Source organism: Cuculus canorus, chromosome 1, assembly GCF_017976375.1.
Source record: "Cuculus canorus isolate bCucCan1 chromosome 1, bCucCan1.pri, whole genome shotgun sequence".
Taxonomy (NCBI): domain Eukaryota; kingdom Metazoa; phylum Chordata; class Aves; order Cuculiformes; family Cuculidae; genus Cuculus; species Cuculus canorus.
The window spans coordinates 114,904,735-114,923,088 of NC_071401.1; the positions used below are offsets into that span (position 1 = coordinate 114,904,735).

The following is an 18,354-nucleotide window of genomic DNA, read 5'->3' on the forward strand; positions in this document are numbered from 1 at the left end:
TATGCTTTTCTGTGTTCAAGTCATTGTAGTCATATCATTTTTGTCAGGATGCTTAAGTGCCTTTAAAATGCTACCATACTCACAATAAATTCCATGGAATAGAAACTATGTTCTTAACTACTTCTTAACTACCTCTATATTTTTTTAAAAAATCTAATGCTATATATTTATTCCAAAAAGGAATCTATTACTTTGTAATAACTACCCACTATTATTGTACAATTTCACAGTCTCGGTTTGTTTTCCTGGTATGGCTCAGGACTTAACTGCTGCAATAGTACTAACCTATGCTAGAAGAATGTGTCATTACCAGCTAAAAGCCTACGGTAACATTATCACTAAAATCATCACTTGCTTAATGTCAGTACTATCGAGTTCTTGAGGATTTGATGGTACGAGTTCTGATCTACAAGTTTTAGACCAGAATTCCTCAGTAGTCGCACAGCAACACCAAGCATGGAAGGCTGATTCTTTACATGGAATACTGAAGTGAAGACTGTCCCAGATTTCTATTAGAGCACTGCAGAATTCAATGGCTGTTTTTTATTTATTTCAAAAAGGATAATCCAAACGTCCAAGAATTTTTCTCCATAAAAGCAAAATTTCAAAATATTCATGAGGGCAAGTCCTATTTAGTAATATTCTAGCTGAATTTTCCTTGTGTTGCAGTATTGATGCTTAGCTGTATTGGATTAAGCTATGTGGTGGGGCAGCATACGGTACTCTCAGAGCACACCATGGAGCGTCCCCACATCATTGAATAGCCCCTTTCTTGTCATCTCTGCACAGCATGGCCAGGCTTTGTGCATTTGCAATGGAGATTTGCTGCACTTGGGCTGCAGGTCTATCACACTGTAGAGCATGCCCGGATCAAAGACACAATTAGTGCGTGGTGCAAGGTTACATGCACTGACATCCAGCAATGCTTTGGCAGCTGGCTGTCAGGAGTCTCATTTCACACTAGGATCCAGGACCCGAGATTCACCTGAGGCCCTATATGAAGCCATAATGTCAACTGTGTTGCACAAGAAACCTACAGAAAATTAATCACTGCATTACACACAGAGAAATCAGTGGCAAAAATAGTACTGACAACCAAAATTAGCACTTAAATGTTTGGTCAAGTGATTTTTTTGGCTTGCATTTTTTTCTTATTTTTTTCTTTAAAGTGCATTAAATTCATATCACATACATTTCTACCGAAAGTCCCTCAGAAATAAATGTAGCAAAACTCAATGTGAGTCAGCATATAAAGGGATGAATATGACTGAATTATGAAGTTCAAAAATAATCATCTACACAGTCTCCTGTTGAGTTGCGCTACCTGAGTTCCTATGCTCCCTGAACAGTTTTTAGAACAATAGAAAGGGTCGAGAGTTGTTTTCTGTGCAATTACTCAGTCACCAATATTACATATCAAACTGAAGCAATTATGATTTTCTAAAAATGTTTATAGGATTTATTTGAAAAATTGATTTAAGTGTAAACAAATTTGCATGTATTCTGCAGCTTTCAGAGCTTAAAAAGAACCTGGAGCATATTACTACCATTACCAGCTAACACTGTAATTTTGTCACATTACGTAAATAGGCAATGAAGATTAACTTTGTACAATTAACCATAATTACTTTTAAATATTAGTTCTTAAATTATGATGTAGATAAAGGGGAAAGTAATATTAATGATAAACAGTTCAGGAATCTGCTTCTTTTATTTAAAGATATTTTAAGCATTTTTTAGAAGTGCAAGAGTCTTTTTTTCCATTAATTTCCTTATTAATTACAAAGAGAGCTGTTAGAGGCTACTCTAGGTTTACATTTTCTTCTTTTTCCCCTTTATCATTTAAATATTGCTTTGAAACATCTGAAACTATACAATCATGACTCACACATTTGTTGATGACTATGTTGGTGAGCCCCACTTTGGAAATACTAGTCATAGAAAAAAATGCAGCAGAAATTACATTATCTGTTTTAACTAACTTGGCTGCAAACTCATGTAATTATGATAAATTGGTATCTGCTTTCTTGTGATAAAATATGATCTATAATCTCCCATTTTTCACAGAACAGAAAATGACCACCTGATAAAGAAGGTAGAGAGTATTAAGTTTTCCTTCCCTGAGGTCCTTTATCTGACAGATACTAAGTAGTTTAAGGACTGATAGTATGTGTTTAATTTTGGGGAGCCTTCTTGCATACATCCCTTGAGACATTAGTTCCTAAAATATTACCTGAAGGCACCCAAGATAATCTGCCAAACAGAGGCATAGACATGTACATGTAGACATGTATGTCCTGGAAGTGTTCTTCCTGGATGTTTATCCTGCTGCATTTTTGGGTTTCTCAAACAAGAAAAATTCCTTGACTTGACAGCAGGAAATTTGCTGAAAAAATGTTATGCGGTCATGGATACATTTTTTTATTTTCTGTCTTGTTTATTGCTTTGTTTTAAGTTGGAAAAGATGCTTCTAAAAGCATGGGCAGAGGCTAAAAATCAGGCCTGAAGCCACAGCACATACCACAGCACTTAGCTGGTTTTGCATTAATAACTCGTCTGACACAACAGTCATGATATTTGCTGAGCTACAACAACCCTATGCACAACAACCCTATGCAGTGCTACAGACTGGGGGAAGAGTGGCTAGAAAGCTGCACTGAAGAGAAGGACCTGGGGGTGTTGGTTGACAGTCGACTGAACATGAGCCAGCAGTGTGCCCAGGTGGCCAAGAAGGCCAATGGCATCTTGGCTTGTATCAGAAACGGTGTGGCCAGCAGGTCCAGGGAGGTTATTCTCCCCTTGTACTCGGCACTGGTGAGACTGCACCTCGAATCCTGTGTTCAGTTCTGGGCTCCTCACTCCAAGAAGGATGTTGAGGCTCTGGAGCGTGTCCAGAGAAGAGCAACAAAGCTGGTGAGGGGGCTGGAGAACAAGTCTTATGAGGAGCAGCTGAGAGAGCTGGGGTTGTTTAGCCTGGAGAAGAGGAGGCTGAGGGGAGACCTTATTGCTCTCTGCAACTAACTGAAAGGAGGTTGTAGAGAGGAGGGGGCTGGGCTCTTCTCCCAAGTGACAGGACAAGGGGGACAAGGACAGGGGGAATGGCCTTAAGTTCCACTAGGGAAGGTTCAAGCTGGACATCAGAAAAAAAAATTTCACAGAAAGGGTCATTGGGCACGGGAACAGGCTGCCCAGGGAGGGGTTGAGTCTCCATCCCTGGAGGTATTTAAAAGACGGATGGATGAGATGTTCAGGGGCATGGTTTAGTGGTCGATAGGAATGGTTGGACTCTATGATCCTGGAGGTCTTTTCCAACCTAGTGATTTTGTGATTCTGTGATTATGAGCTCCCAAATCTCAAAGGTCCTCTTCGTCTGGGCAAAGCAGAACCTTGTGTAACAATCTGGTCAATACAGCCTCATCTCTTTATATAACAGTGGGTATGCAGCTATCACAAAACCACTTAACTATCTGCAGCTCCTAATTCCTTGCTTCATTCTTCCTCCTTATCTAATAGCCTTTGCTTGCTAAGAGTTCCCTCCACCTCCCCACACAGCGACAAACATCAGCTTTGTTCACTTAGGAAATCGGTGATTCTGGCCATAGCCTACAGGGGATCTGGAGCTCTCTCCAAACCCCAAACTCCAATATCAGACCTTAGGGATGTGTGAAAGTAATAGAGCCACAAGTAGCTCCATATTTCTTCAATAATGCATGTGCAGCCTTTGAGGAATAGCTGAAAGTCTTCAGAAGTAAAAAGGAAATGAGGGAAGATGAAATGGAGAAAAATGAACCCTCCTCTAGGTTTCTGAAGGTGGAGAAAGCAGTGCTATATTTGAAATGGGTGCTACAAAGAAAGAGAGAAGCACACAGGCTTAGCTATAAATGTCACAGTTATTCTGAGCTGTTGTAATCTGCTGTTTGACCTATGCCTCCTTCTGCTTTATGAGATTTAAGTAGTATTCTGAAAGACAGGGGGTGGGGGAGAGAAGGTGGCTTAATGACCCAAGCCCTAGGTTTGAAATACCTAAACCATCTATATTTGCACACTTGGTAATCCTTATAAAGCCTGTTGAGCCATTCTCCTGCTGTCAGGTTGAGATTAGATATTTTTTCAGGAGCAAATTTGAAAACAAGACACTGCTTATTGTCTATAGACTCTTGGAAGAGTCCTCAGTGCTTCAAGTAAGACAATGAGTTCAGTCATCATAAGGTTTTGTGGAAACATGCATAGCCATGATGTGCGTCTGGGAGATGGCTGGTTTGCTATCCCAGTAGCAGTGCATCACCATGGTTTGGAAATCACATTCAGGTTAAGAGCTAGGCAGCCAAAACACCAAGTTCAGATAATTCTGGATGAACCTTAAGTTATCATGCTGTTTAAGATCAGCTGTGTATTCACAGCTGACAAGTTAATTATTTTTAATCTATATTCAAATAGTTTGAGAGAGTTTTTCAGGGACCTGTGAAGATTAGCAACCCTATTCTTGGAACCAAAGGATAATGCCCTCCTACAGCTCTGGGGCTGGGGTGTTAATTGTTGTTGTGTAATGCTGCGGTCCCTCACTGCCTGGCTTTGCCCTCACAGCCTACGCACGTCTGTCCTCACAGAACAAAAGCAACCAGCCTCCAGCAACTGCACATAGGACAACTTTCTGAAGCTAAAACATCTCAGAAAAAAGATAAAATTAAATTGTTTCCTCTTCGGGAGATCCAGTAACTAATGAACAACTCCTAGGCAGGGGCAATCAGGGCCAGTGGTGCCCTCAAGGCCATGAGGATCAGTTTTACATTATCAGCAAATTCTCCTTCCAGTTTCAAAGTCTTCTTCTGTCTTTGTTTTGTGAATCAAACTGTCCCAAGTGGCTTAAAAGATCATTCAGCAGCGAAAGCAAAGGAAGCTACAAAAACACAGCATCAAGGCACGCAAACACATTCACAGCAGTAACACGTCCTTAAGCTCCTAGTTCATCTGGTCAAGCCATCAAGAGACTAAAAAACATTCATATATTTTTATTAAGTTTACTATGCTAAGCAGAAAGTCTAGAAAACTTTGAGGCATGTAAAAGAAGTTTTGAACTCATTGTTTTGCTGTCCTTCTCATCTGCTCCTCAGAACGGAACAGAACACATTAGGAAATCTCTGCTCCCCTGTTTTACACTGTATCTGGAGGGGGTATGAAGCTGGCGCCACTCACATGGCAGGGAAGACAGCAAGACTTTACCACTCCTCTAGACACCCTTGGTTTCCGAGTGTACTTGTGCTGCAGGCGAGGAAGGCATGGCCAGCACAATACAGACATGGAAAATAAGCTTTCCCACACAAGAAATACATCCAACACTCAAATCTGTCCTGTTGCCTAAGCTGCCAAATAAGTAGGTTTCACCAGCATTAACTCCATTTCATAAAAGATAATAGAAATTTGCCCTTTAGAATAACAGAGTAAAGCACATTAAGTAAATTATTTTATCTTCCACCACTGGTAATTACCTACCTAGATATTTGTATTGTAAATGGTTATAGAGCAGTAGATGGGTAAATCAGCACAGTAGTATTATTTTAATGACATCATAACACATTTATTGTATTATTTGTTGTACTCATAGAACCACAGGATGATCTTCATAGCTTACTGTTATGATTTTTTTGATTATTTAATGTGCTAGTCTAAGGCTCTTGGACACTACTGTAAAAAGCCAGTATGTCTCTTCATCTGAGCAAATATATCTGTATAACAAAATCGCCGTAGCCTTCTGTGTCACATAAATGTTTTCTTTTCTACCTACAATGTATGGGTTTTGGTGTAGAAAGGAAAACCGGTATATTTCTCATCAATACTTTTGTGCAATGCTTGTGGTTCCACATCACAAAGATAAATATGTCTGGCTTCTCAGTATTTCTATTCCTAATGCACTGGCTGCTGAGGTTAACATGTCACCGGTGGGCTTTGCAGAATGTGGATGGGGTTGTCCTGGCAACTAAAATATCTCTCAGATGTTTTTCAGAGTTGAAAGTTTTTTGACTGTGGCCTTCAGTCCCTTTCTGCTTGGGGCAAGACAAATGATGCACCAGATTGGAATTACATATCCAAACACATTAAGATGATTATTACATTTTCCAAACCTCTGATATTTTGTCAGAGCCATAACAGTGACACCAAGAAGTAGGAAGAAAGCAAACGAAATACTGTTTTCCAAAATCTGAAGTGAAATGTAAGGCAGAAAGAAGAAAATTAATCTTGTAGACATTCAGCAAGCCTACATTTAATCTGTAGTTTCAAGAAGTAGTACAAAATGCAATAAAAAATCAGCAATGTGACATGCATCTAACCACATTCTTAATTGATCTGTCCAATCAGATGTCAGAAACGTAATCAGCAAAATAAACCTTGCCCTCCAGTAAAATACTTAATGAGATGCTTCTTGAAATAATACTTACAAAATTGAAATTCATGCTGGCGTGCCAAAAAAAAAAAAAAAGCATAAAGTTTATGGTACATGATCTGTCATTTTTTGGTAAAGCACACGCCTTTAATACTCAGCCTAATCTTGTTTGAAAACTACATGTGATTACTGCCAAATTTCATTTAATCTCAAACATTAGTTGAACAGTGTCTTTGCTTTTGCTGAGTTTGCTGTGATTCAATTACAGTAAATGCCACAACCACAGTAGAACCTGCACAAAGGGTCTACAAAGCAATGGTCAGGCTGCACAAGTTATGCACGCACCATTTCTGCACCTACATCGAATCTGGAGTGTTTGAAACATTGGATTTACTTCATAGGTGCCACTCTGCCAAACAGCCAGCCTTGCACAGAAATCAAAACAAGAAATACACATATGGCAATGAGTCACACCACACTTTTACAGGACTTCTTTACAGGATGGGGGATGATGTGATTGAGAGCAGCCCTGCGGAGAAGGACTTGCGGGTGTTGGTTGATGAGAAGTTCAACATGAGCCAGCAATGTGTGCTTGCAGCCCAGAAGACCAACACGCAGAAGTATCCAGGGCTGCATCAAAAGAAGCGTGGCCAGCAGCTCGACGGAGGTGGTTTTGCCCCTCTATTCCTCTCTTGCGAGACTTCATCTGGAGTATTGTGGCCAGCTCTGGAATCCTCAACATAAGAAGGATATGGAGCTGTTGGAACGGGTCCAGAGGAGGGCAACAAGGATGATCAGAGGGCTGGAGCACCTCACATAAAAGGACAAGCTGAGAAAGTCGGGGTTGTTCAGCCTGGAGAAGAGAAGGCTCTGAGGAGACTTTATAGCGACCTTCCAATACCTGAAGGGGGCCTACAAGAAAGATGGAGAGGGACTTACTACAAAGGCTTGTAGTGATAGAACTAGGGACAATGGGTACAAACTGGAGAGGGACAGATTTAGACTAGACATAAGAAAGAATTTATTCACTATGAGGGTGGTGAGGCAATGGCACGGGTTGCCCAGGGAAGTTGTGGCTGCCCCATCCCTAGAGGTGTTCAAGGCCAGGTTGGATGGGGCCTTGGGCAGCCTGATCTAGTGGGAAGTGTCTCTGCCCGTGGTGGGGATGTTGGAACTAGACGTTCTTTAAGGTCCCTTCCAACCCAAACTATTCTATGATTCTATGATTCTTTCCCTTTAGTCTAGTGCCGTCTAGAGGACAGATTAATGCCTGCTGCTTGCAAAACCTCAACTAGCAAGATGTGTGTTGACGTATAACAATAAGTAACATGCTAAACCTACTACATACTTATCCAACCTTCTCAATCACAAGCCATCTGAAACTGACGACAGTCTTTCCAAGGTTTTCCAAGCAATTGGATTCTGACCAAAGTAAAGATCATGAGATTAAATTTACCAGCTGTTAATTCTTTTTATATGCACATGAGAAACAGTTGGAGCAAGTAGTCTCCAAATTCAGCAACTGTTTCTTCCAACCTCACCACATTTTTACAGAAACAGAGGAACTGCCACAGTGGCTTAGGCCAGCTGACCATGAAGGCCTGTCCTTGAAAGGTTTCCATTACTAGCTTCAGAGAGGGAAGAAGAAAATATGTTATTAAATTGATCAGGAATGCTCTTTCTCTATTAATCTTCCCCAATCCTCACTATTTAGAAACTAGTTTATAACTCAAAAGCTTTATATCTCATGCAAAATGTATTAGTCAGAGACCTGATGTTTACACGGAAAAAAATAGTATCTGGATTTCATGCCAGGTTATTGGTTACCATGTACAACACCTCCTACATGATCTCTCAGATGAACAACACCTGGAGCAGCTCTGTTGCACTGGAAATCATTTGCAGTTCTGTAGTCCCAATATGAATATAAGCAATTCCGCAGTAGACATCTTAGTACCAAACCAGATATCCCAGTTTCCCCTTTTTCACCTGTGGAAGTCTACCACAAAAGTGTTTCTCTTCTCCTCAAAAAAATATCAATAACAATTGCTCAGAATAGATTTGCCACCTACTCCTACTGCCCCAGGCTTTCAGGGAAGAACAAAGCAGTCTGCACTAATGCCCCCTCCTGTAATGCTTCCTGTTCAGCACATCCTTTTTAAACACCACAGGAGATCTCTGTGTCAAGGTGATTTATAAATCAGTTTCTATTACAGCAAATTTGATGACCTATTCTGTGAAATTGTCAGAATGAACACAAACCCAGGGTTGTTAAATAGTTTTTTTCTCTTTCTCTTTTTCTCTTAGGATGGATTTATAGACTTCTTGGAGTTCATAGCTGCAATAAATTTGGTTATACGAGGGAAAATTGACCAAAAATTGAAATGGTATTTTAAGCTGTACGATGCTGATGGAAATGGATGTATTGACAAAAAAGAACTATTAAGCATATTCGCGGTAAGCAAGTTATGACCAAGAGCGAGAGCATTTGACATAGTGCATTGCCTCTGAAACAGTGGTTTCATCATGTGTTGTAAATGGATTGTCTAGTTAACATCGTACAGTTGTAAAAACAGAATTGTTCTGGCTAGTGACACGTCTGCCATTAGTTTCTTACTGATTGAAGGAAACATATCTAAATAATATTTTACTTTAAACCATAGTTCTACTGATATAATGCTTTATTGAAAGTGAAAAACTGAAAAACAGCAGACACATTATTTTGATAAACTATGCTGCAAGGCAAGGTGGAACTGAAACTGCATAAAGAATAAAGCAGTTGGTTAGAAGTTCTTGTGCCAGTCTATTGTGGAAAACTGGCTTCTCAAACTGAACATGCTGCAAGAAACAATACAGATGTCTTCAAAATATTCCAATATTTTAAATTTTTTAAAGACTTTTAGATGTGTTTACTACAAATGCCATGACTCCTATTTTAAAATAAAATTCGGAAAAGGTAATTTTGTCATTAAATCATACAGTAACATTACATACAAATATTGTAACAAATTTTGCAGAAAATGGGTCCATTTCAAACCTATAAAACCAAAGCAGTGCAATTCTTTCTTTAAAATTATTTCTGCATTTTCCAACTTGCTCTACTGAAATAATAATTTGCAATTCAGCAGCTGCTTTCATCCAAAAGGAATTATAGGGTTCCTTGCAGATATGAATGACTTAACTGCTCCTTAAATGTACAGGACACAGTGCAGATCAAGGTTTTGCTGCAGGGAGCAGAAAATCTAAGTAGGGATTTAATGTTCTAATAAACAAAGAACATACTTTTCCTGGACTCTGTATTACTGCTGGTGCCCGGCTAGTCACTATTAGAGAATTTCAAGAACTGCTGCCAAAATTAAAAGGAACTGGAGCCAGATAAGGACCACAGGGTCAAACAAATAAAAGTTGATGCATGACCTTCTAAAAAGCAGCTTTCTAGAGGCAAAGGGAGTGGATGCACCTCCCAGATTTCTCCTCATTTAACACTAATGGCATTTTTCTTTTGCAGATATTCTCCAACATTTCTCACCCAGAGGCAATGAGGTGACTGTGTTTTGCCTTGGGCTTTACCCAAAAAGAGAATTAAAATCCTTTTAATGTAAAGAAGATTTCTTTTCAACTTACCTGGTTTTAAAACCAGTTTAAACCTCTGTGTGTTTTCTCCTCTTTTGGAGTATGAAAATTTTAACTTAAATCCGCCTTAGTCATTTGACCTCGGCTAGATTACAATTGGTGGGCTCTGAACAAGAACAAAAATATATGCTCACAACTATTAAGGGCCCTGCTTATACCAAGCACCAGTAAACAAGGGCTTGTCCAAAAGATATTTCATATCTGAGGCATTCATTTCAATCACAGAAGCCCTACTAAAATTTCATCTGTCCCTACACTATGCAAACTTTGGATCAGCACATCGTTATCAATCATCAAAATTCCTTCAGAGAACAATGCACCTTCTCTGTGCCCTTAACAGCCTGGTTATTTTATTTTGTTATTTAAGGTGATTCTGCAGTAATCAGTGATTCAAATACATCAGGAACCACTGCTTTAGTCTTAGCACTACAACAAACTTAACTGTGGCAGAGATACAACCTTCTTGTGAAGACTGCATCAGGGTCAGACATATAAAACACTGGAAGCAGCTAAATTATGCAACAGTAATACAAACAAGTGTATCTACCTATTTTTGTAAAATTCTTGCTGCCTTTTTGAACTCATTTTATGCAAAGTAAGATAAAGACAGTGACAGTCAAGAACTCCACATCAGCGCTGAACAGGTTTCACTTATTCTTCTTTTAAATATAATGAGCTCTAAAATAATATCAGTTATACCGAAGGAAACAACTGGCACACACTTCATCTCAAGATAATTCAGGTGCAGAAAAACAAATTCTACAGTATGCCACATATATGTACGTGTGTTTATATATACATGTATAGGTATGTATTTTCCCAGGCAATTATTAACTGTGATATTGACTTTGAGTTCAACTCTGTAAACATATGCTTATTGCTTCTGGACCACTGGCTATTAACATATAGACTCTTAATTTATTAACCTGAATGATCACCATACTTCAAAAATTACTGTCTCAGTGATGGGATACAATTTTGCAAAAATATTCATGTATACCTTTACTCCAAATATGGTGTCCCTTTGCCACAGAAAAAGTAGAGGGGAGACTTCTGATTTTCTTAATTTCTTTGGAGGACAAGTAAATTCTGCCAACTTCATGACTGCTGGTCTGACTTTATTTGTGATTACTAAGTTAAACATGTCTTAATGGAAAAATTACTTAGGCTTTCTCCTCATGTGCTTTCAGCTGTGAAAAAAAAAACCCTATATTTAAATCACACAGACCACAGGGCACTCTCTGAAGACACAGAACTCTCTAGGGTGAGATAAAAATGCTGGTGTGGAATCTAAAGTGTATGGAAGAGCAAAGGTGGCACATGGTTTCAGAAGACCTTCAGAGATATGTAAATTAGTCTGTAATCTTCAGGCTGTGTTATGTTAATTAAATTTCCAGTCCTCGTTACTGAAGATTTACTTGAAATAGCTATTTATTCAGTGATTTTCGAAAGGGTTCATGAACTAAAGAGCTGCATTGCAATTACTGCAGTTGCCTTCCAGTGTATTGTTTTCACAACTTGAAGGAAAAAAAGTCTGAAAGAACTTCCTACATTTCTTCCTTCAGGCTATACAGGCTATAAATGGCCACACCAACATGTCTGCTGAGGAGTTCACAAACATGATATTTCAGAAGATAGATGTGAACAATGACGGTAAGAATCTAGGTTTTCTTGGCATTGGCACTGATTTTTCCTCATAAAGCAGTATGGGATCAAGAGTGGAGTTGAACACACTAATGAAGAACTGACTGTTTTAGACAAACAGAAAGGCTGAGTTTGCTCTTCCTTACTCATATTACTTCAGCTTTCTGGTGAAGTGTAAATCAACTGAGACTATTAGGCTGACATAGAAATTACATGCAGGAAGAGCCAAAACATAGAGGTCTTGCACTGTTGATCCAAAATGCCAATACTGTGGTTGCGCAGCAAATGGAAGTGTGATCAAGGTATTTTTTTTTTTTTGTCTATTTGTGTTGGCTTAATCTATCTAAACCAGTTGAGACGCACAGTTGCACAGGCTCTTGCATGTTCTAAAGACTGGACAGCATATTGGACGTCCCTTAAAGGCTGATCATTAACATATACTAAGACACATGCCACTTTTCTCTCCAGATAGCTAGATTAAGCCAATTGGATTTGCATTTGGAAACTAAAAGTATAACTCACTGCTTGAGAGTTGTTTCTAATAGAAAACCTGTCACTTGGGAATGCTTTCCCTCATACTTCTAGTCATGGAGATCCTCTGCCCGCTGGTAATTATATTTTACACCAATTACTGCAATCATTGACAAATTAGAAATAATAGGAAAGCATTGCAGAGCAAAATCAGATCCCAGCCAGGAATTTGGGGCATTTTTTTTGTTTATTTTTCTAGTCTTATTTGATGTATTAAGGTCATTTTTTAGAAAACTGCTTGTGATATATAATCAAAGTATAAACAGTAATCTTGTGATGCAGGTGAATAACTCATAGAGGAATTTTCTCCACCTGCATGGCCCAACATTTGGGTGAAGGTAAATTACAAAAAGACTCCAAATAACATAAAGTCATATTCTAATATCTAACCCAAATTCTATGACAATTCATACCTTGGCCCCTGCTTTGACCACATTTCCTGCAAGTAACCGTTGTACCTGAGTTAGACTATCAGCCAAAAACAACCACCAAACTTTTGTGTCTTACATTTTGGCAATGAAATGCCAGAACGTGAAGTATTCAGAATTATCTTCATATTATGCCCATTTCAAATTGTTTCCCATAGTTTGTTATTCTCCAAACAGCTGCAAAGCAGCAGGGATAGCCCCACCTGAGGAACAGGACAAATTTTGTCAAGTTTAGCTTAAACTACACTACCTCTTTGTAACTTCTTATTAAAGAAATGGGCAACAAATAAGTTGCAATGTCCTTCCTCACATTCAAATAGAAGAACTAATCCCATGGTTGTGGGGAACAATTCTAAAAAAAAATATCTGCTGATGGTTTTGCAATTCATTTTCATTAGCTCAAGGAAATCTGAGACCCAACATGGTTTCAGTGAGTATGGGAATGTCAGTGTGACCACATCTCACTGGTAACTGCAGGTTTTGTATACTTGCACACTGGTATTAGTACTTTGAAATATATAGCCTGGGATCAAGAGAAAGGAATTCAAGACCAGTTGACCTGCATAAGCTGGAAAATGATGCAGCATGTCCATCTGATAATTCCAGGACCCCCACACACTCAAAGGTCTCAGTCAAATACAACACAGAAGGCAGCAGCTGCGAAGTAAGAGGAGTGCCTGGGACTGAAGATCTGAGGAAGTGAGTGGATGAGTGGCAAAGCAGGAGTATGCAGATGAGCATACAGCGGTGTCTCGTTCTGTCTCTGCTCCTGAGATGATTATGTAAGGGCATTGGGGTTGAAAGAGGAGGCACAAATATCCTCGGGTCACTGCACACCAGCCCCTGGAGAGGGTCTTACTCCTCTCACTGAAGCCTAACTGACAGGACTTTTGTCAAATGAGGTCTTTCCACTTTGAGAGTATGCATACAAGCCTGCTGAACGGTGCAGAGAGGACCCATACGACTAAAACGGCAGCAGCCTTCACTGCCCATAGGAAGAAAATGGTTTTCAGATTTTTCAAACGCTGATCATTTTCCTTTTACACACCAGATTAAGTTTCCAAGGTGGTCATGAACAAAAACCAAAAACAAAAAAAAACCCAAAACTCGGGGGAGTACTTAAATCTGAAAACAGCCAACAGTCATCTAGCTAAGCATTCACCATAAGTGCAGGCAACTTAATTGCTGCTCCCCTACACCCTGAGGCCCTAAGTCATCTAGCTATCTTCGTCTTTGCCCAGCTTCTTTCTTGTCATTTCTTATTTCAATGAGAAATCACTATTGTGATTCTAACAAGAAACTCTGAACCGTTCTTATAAGAAATAATCAAGGTCTTCTATTAAATCTCAGAGAAAAACAGTATCACTTAGTCTTCTGTGAAAGGTGTGTATGATCTCTTTTGACAGAAAAAAAGAAAGTCTGAGTTCTAGGATCTGATGCAAAGCAGGAAAACAGTAAAAAATATTCGGAGTCTATTTGAATATAAGCAGAGAACAGGGAACCTTCCTGAAGGATACATTCTGGTTGAATGGCCTTGTGTTGGGCTGAGAGTGATTGTTGGGTTTCTCAGTTCCTAAGGAGTATCTCACTTCCTTTTAGGGGAACTGACTTTGGAAGAATTTATCAACGGCGTGGAAAGTGACAAGGACCTAATGGAATTGATTACGAAAAGCTTTGACCTTTCCAACGTACTCAAAGTCATACAGAATGGCAGGAGACACAGCGTCTGATGGATCTAGTGACAGATGTGGCATCTGTGTCCTAATTTAAAGGAAGATATTATTTGATACAGTGAGAGAACTTGATGTCGTCAAAGCTTGCCCAGACAATACAGTGCAGCCTGCTCCAGGATTAACAATTTTTATTCTTCAATACATATGTCATCTTTTCTTTTTTTTATTCTTTCCCCCGCTAATGACTGTGGCAGCCACAGAACACAAAGTTTGTCCCACATATAACAGAAAAGCTATCTGGTGCAGTACAAATAATTTATTCGGTCTCTATGAATCCTGTTCAGGGTTATCAATAAAACAATGACAATATTGCAAAATGAGACCTTTCTAGAAGACACAGAGTTAATAAGCTTATTCTTTTAAGCACAGACTCTTTAATCTTCTATCTGAAGTGTGGATATAAATTTCTAGGTAAGACTGGGTTCTACCTGGATCAATTAGGAATGAAGCTTGATTTGCAGTAACTTTTTTGCTCTAATCCATACTCAAAATTGGAGTAGATTTGCTGGGAAACTCCTCAGTCAGCTTAATATTCCAGAGATGTGCATCCTCCTTAACAAGCTGTCTACCACTCTTGATTTTATTACATCTATAAATTAAAATAATGTGATAGTTTGATGGTTTTGGCAGGGTTCAGCTACTGTTCTTTCAAATTAACCTTTTACAGAAATGCTGCAATGAAATTTTTTTATCTTTGTAAAGTAAAATTACTTGTTCAAAGAATAGCTAAAAAACCAAATCATTTTGTAAGCACTCTGTTTTCCCAAAGATTTGCATCCATTGACTTGTCTGACCTCCTTTTCAAAACAATTTGTTTTCACTGGGCTTTTTGCCATGGCTGCATGAGACATAAGGTAAGAGGTATCGTGACTAGTTCCTGCTGATGGGACTGACGGCTTCTGCCAAACAGACTGTTTAACAGCTGGATTCTTCCTGCCTTCCTATGACAGGGAGTAGTAATTTAGGTATCTTTGCCCTGCTCACATACCTGGGCGAAAGCTTTCAGCAATTTAGTCTCTTTGAGACTTCTACCTTCTTTCAAACTGTGTTGCAATTGTCTCTGAATGTGATAGCTTTTAGGAATGCAGGGAAGGCATTCAAAGATAGCATGATCACATATGACTCATTTTCTTAAGAAACTAGGCTAAAAATAACTCAACTTTATGTTACAAATAACATGATTAGTTCCATGAGCTGAAATGGAACTGCACGAACTGTCTGCAAACAGAAAATTACAGTTCTCTCTGCTGTTGAGATTGATTCTCTCTGAAGACTGCAACAAGTTTTACCGAATTACTACATTATATCAAAAGAATAACTTCTCCTTTGCTGACCGTGCCCTGCAAGCGTCGTACTCATATTAGTTATTGTTAGAAGCATCAGCTTTATGCAAAATCATTTGTGAATGGATCAGTGCAGGTTGAATGAAACAATTATTAAGATTTGAATATGAAAATGTTTTTCTTACAAATTCACTTTAAATCCACGTCCATTTGCACATGAAACATACTCCATCATCTGCACTTATTATTCCAGGTTTGTGTTTGATCAACGGAATATACTAAGAGTATGCAACATGCATCACTTGACATTATAAACTGTTCTGACATTATAGTTTTGACATTTGGATCTTTTATAGCCCTTCTAAGGAAAAAAAAATTATGTATGAGATTGCTGGTGGTTCGAATTTTAACCTCTTGTATTTATTCATCATTGCCACACTAATATGTCATTGTCAGAATCAGTTTTCTCACACTGAGACTTCAAAAAATCACTTTTTCTTAATCCAATGCTTTCATATTTAGATCCTATGAGGGTGGTGTCCTTCAGAATTGGCTATAAAACATTTAAATTAAAATGATCCAATCTAACCAATTTGGGCTTATGGGAACAGCTCCGTTTTTGGATTTTTGCTTTTAAGCTAATGAAGTTACGGACTTTGAAAAACAGCTACTATCTGTATACATAGAACTTTTTTTTTATAAGGGGATTTTAAAGAGAGTATTTCCATTTAAATTTGTCTGACTTTCTATGTAACTGTAACTATATGAAGTGAATCACCAGTTCAGAAGTGTTGTGTTGTATTAAAAAAAATTATGCATGTAAGGTAATTCTTAGCCATTTTTTGTTAAACTGAATTTTAAAGGAGTAGCTGACATGCTCGTTTTCCACACTTTAATTAAAATCATTTAGCAGAAGCCTGTGTAATTAAGAAACAAGTATCTTTGCTGTTTAATGTAAACACTCTGTCACATTATTTCCAAAAATACATATGTACAGTAACTCCACATGTGTTTTGGACAAGTTACAAGATTCTATCTTGGGTTTTTGATGATTTAACATAAATTTCCTTTAACTATTTAAGCACCATTTGATACACAGAGGCTTGACATAAAGGCATTACACCACAGTTTTGGTCTCCTTATTCTAAATTTGTCAGCTACTCATCAAGTGTACCTGTGAAATCAGGTGACACATGAGAAAACTCTCAAGCATGACTCCCAAGAGTCTTGTTCCAAGCCAACATGAAGCTGCAACTTCTTGTGGTGGAGAAGCTTTGCAGTTATTAAGATATAATGTAAGTTGACCTAACTATTTGAACACTTATTGCTAGTTTAATAGGCAGCAGGAAAGGAAAAAGAAAGCCTAATGCTAGTTCATGTTATGTTATACCCCTTAGAAAATATACAAGTGGCTAAGTGCAGTGCTGAGCTGCTGATCCCAAGGGCTGCCAGAGCCCACAGGAATCCTTTTGCTTCAAACTCCCCGCCCCCCAAAGGAGAGAAAAAAACATTGCAGCACATGCACTCAAGAAGTGCCTTTGTCAAGAAGATTGATGCAGATGCCAGCTGCGAGTGTCTGGAGAAGCTGGGCTGCCTATATCATCATCACAGGGGGGTAGGTTTTAATTAAGATAGATGTGTTCTGAGGAATGGATAATGATTTTGTCACCATATTCACCTTGGAAAGAATCACAGGTTTCAAATTCACTCTGTGCAGCTGGGTGAGCTTTGCCAATCAAGGGGGTAATTGGTAGTTTTTCTTCAAATATAAGCTCTTTTACTGTTAAGAAAGCCTTATGACTTTATGTTCTTTTTATTGCATCCAAACAGCTAAAGGTAATTACTGTGACAGTCCCCTTTTTCAAACAATTCTTAATTGTGGTAAAATTATCTCCTTTCCTTTTCTGGGAGCTCAATACGCTATGAAAATAAATAGGTACTTTTTCTTCTCGGAGTCTGGGAATTCAAAGCCACAAGAAAATTGCCTTTTCTTGTAGATATGAAATTGCTCAAGCATTAACAGGCTTGATTAAATCTTATGCCATAATTACGCATACCTGACAAAGTGGAAGATAGCTTGCTGTGGAAAAGATCTCATAGCCACATTTAATTTTTGACCTCATGTAAGATTAGCTATACTATACAGACCATAACAGCTACATATTCAACTAAATATTCAAAGCTCGGGTTCCCTGTGGGCAAGGATGTATGTCCATTTACTTGATACTGGCTGAAGATTTTCTACATGGAAAGATTTCTAGAAGTCTCACATGATTATAGAGATATCTAGAGATATCAGGAAGAGATTTTTAAACACTATTTTAAAAACCTCTGCTAAGTACAGTAGAATATTCAATAAATAGGAAATGTGTGCGGCTTTATACCGTACTGTTTGATCTGCCCTTATTAGAAAGCTATGGGAGAAAACATCTCATGTATGTGATTTTAACATGGAAAAATCTAGCTGACTTAAGGGTGTAAGAGCTCTGTCTGAAATAAACATAATGACCCATCTCTGCCTGGAACAGGCCCTTTTCTCCAGTCCCTGCCCAAACTGTTTGCATCATTGGTGTTTCTACACTAATACCCAGGCTTTGCGGAACGCGTGTTTTATTCTCCAGTGACCAGACAACTTCTTCTGACCTAAAGATTAGGTCACTCCTCAGGTGGTACATGTAACAGGCAGGGAACATTTTATTTCTACAGTCTGACTGGGACACAGA

At 38.6% G+C, this 18,354-nt stretch overlaps 1 protein-coding gene across 6 annotated transcripts in view; it reads left to right on the plus strand.

Annotated features, from left to right (window-relative positions):
- Window positions 1–18,101, plus strand: part of GUCA1C (guanylate cyclase activator 1C) — a 147,888-nt gene extending 129,787 nt beyond the window's left edge. For 3 of the 6 annotated variants that reach the window (XM_054052900.1, XM_054052909.1, XM_054052917.1), the window contains 3 exons: window positions 8,687–8,836; window positions 11,578–11,665; window positions 14,215–18,100. In XM_054052900.1, coding sequence (XP_053908875.1) covers window positions 8,687–8,836; window positions 11,578–11,665; window positions 14,215–14,345 — 369 coding nt within the window. In that variant the 3' untranslated portion in view covers window positions 14,346–18,100. Of the gene's footprint in view, window positions 1–8,686; window positions 8,837–11,577; window positions 11,666–14,214 lie in introns of all 6 variants that reach the window. The other 3 variants (XM_054052885.1, XM_009557154.2, XM_009557155.2) reach the window with 3 other exon arrangements.
- Window positions 18,102–18,354: the final 253 nt, after the last annotated feature.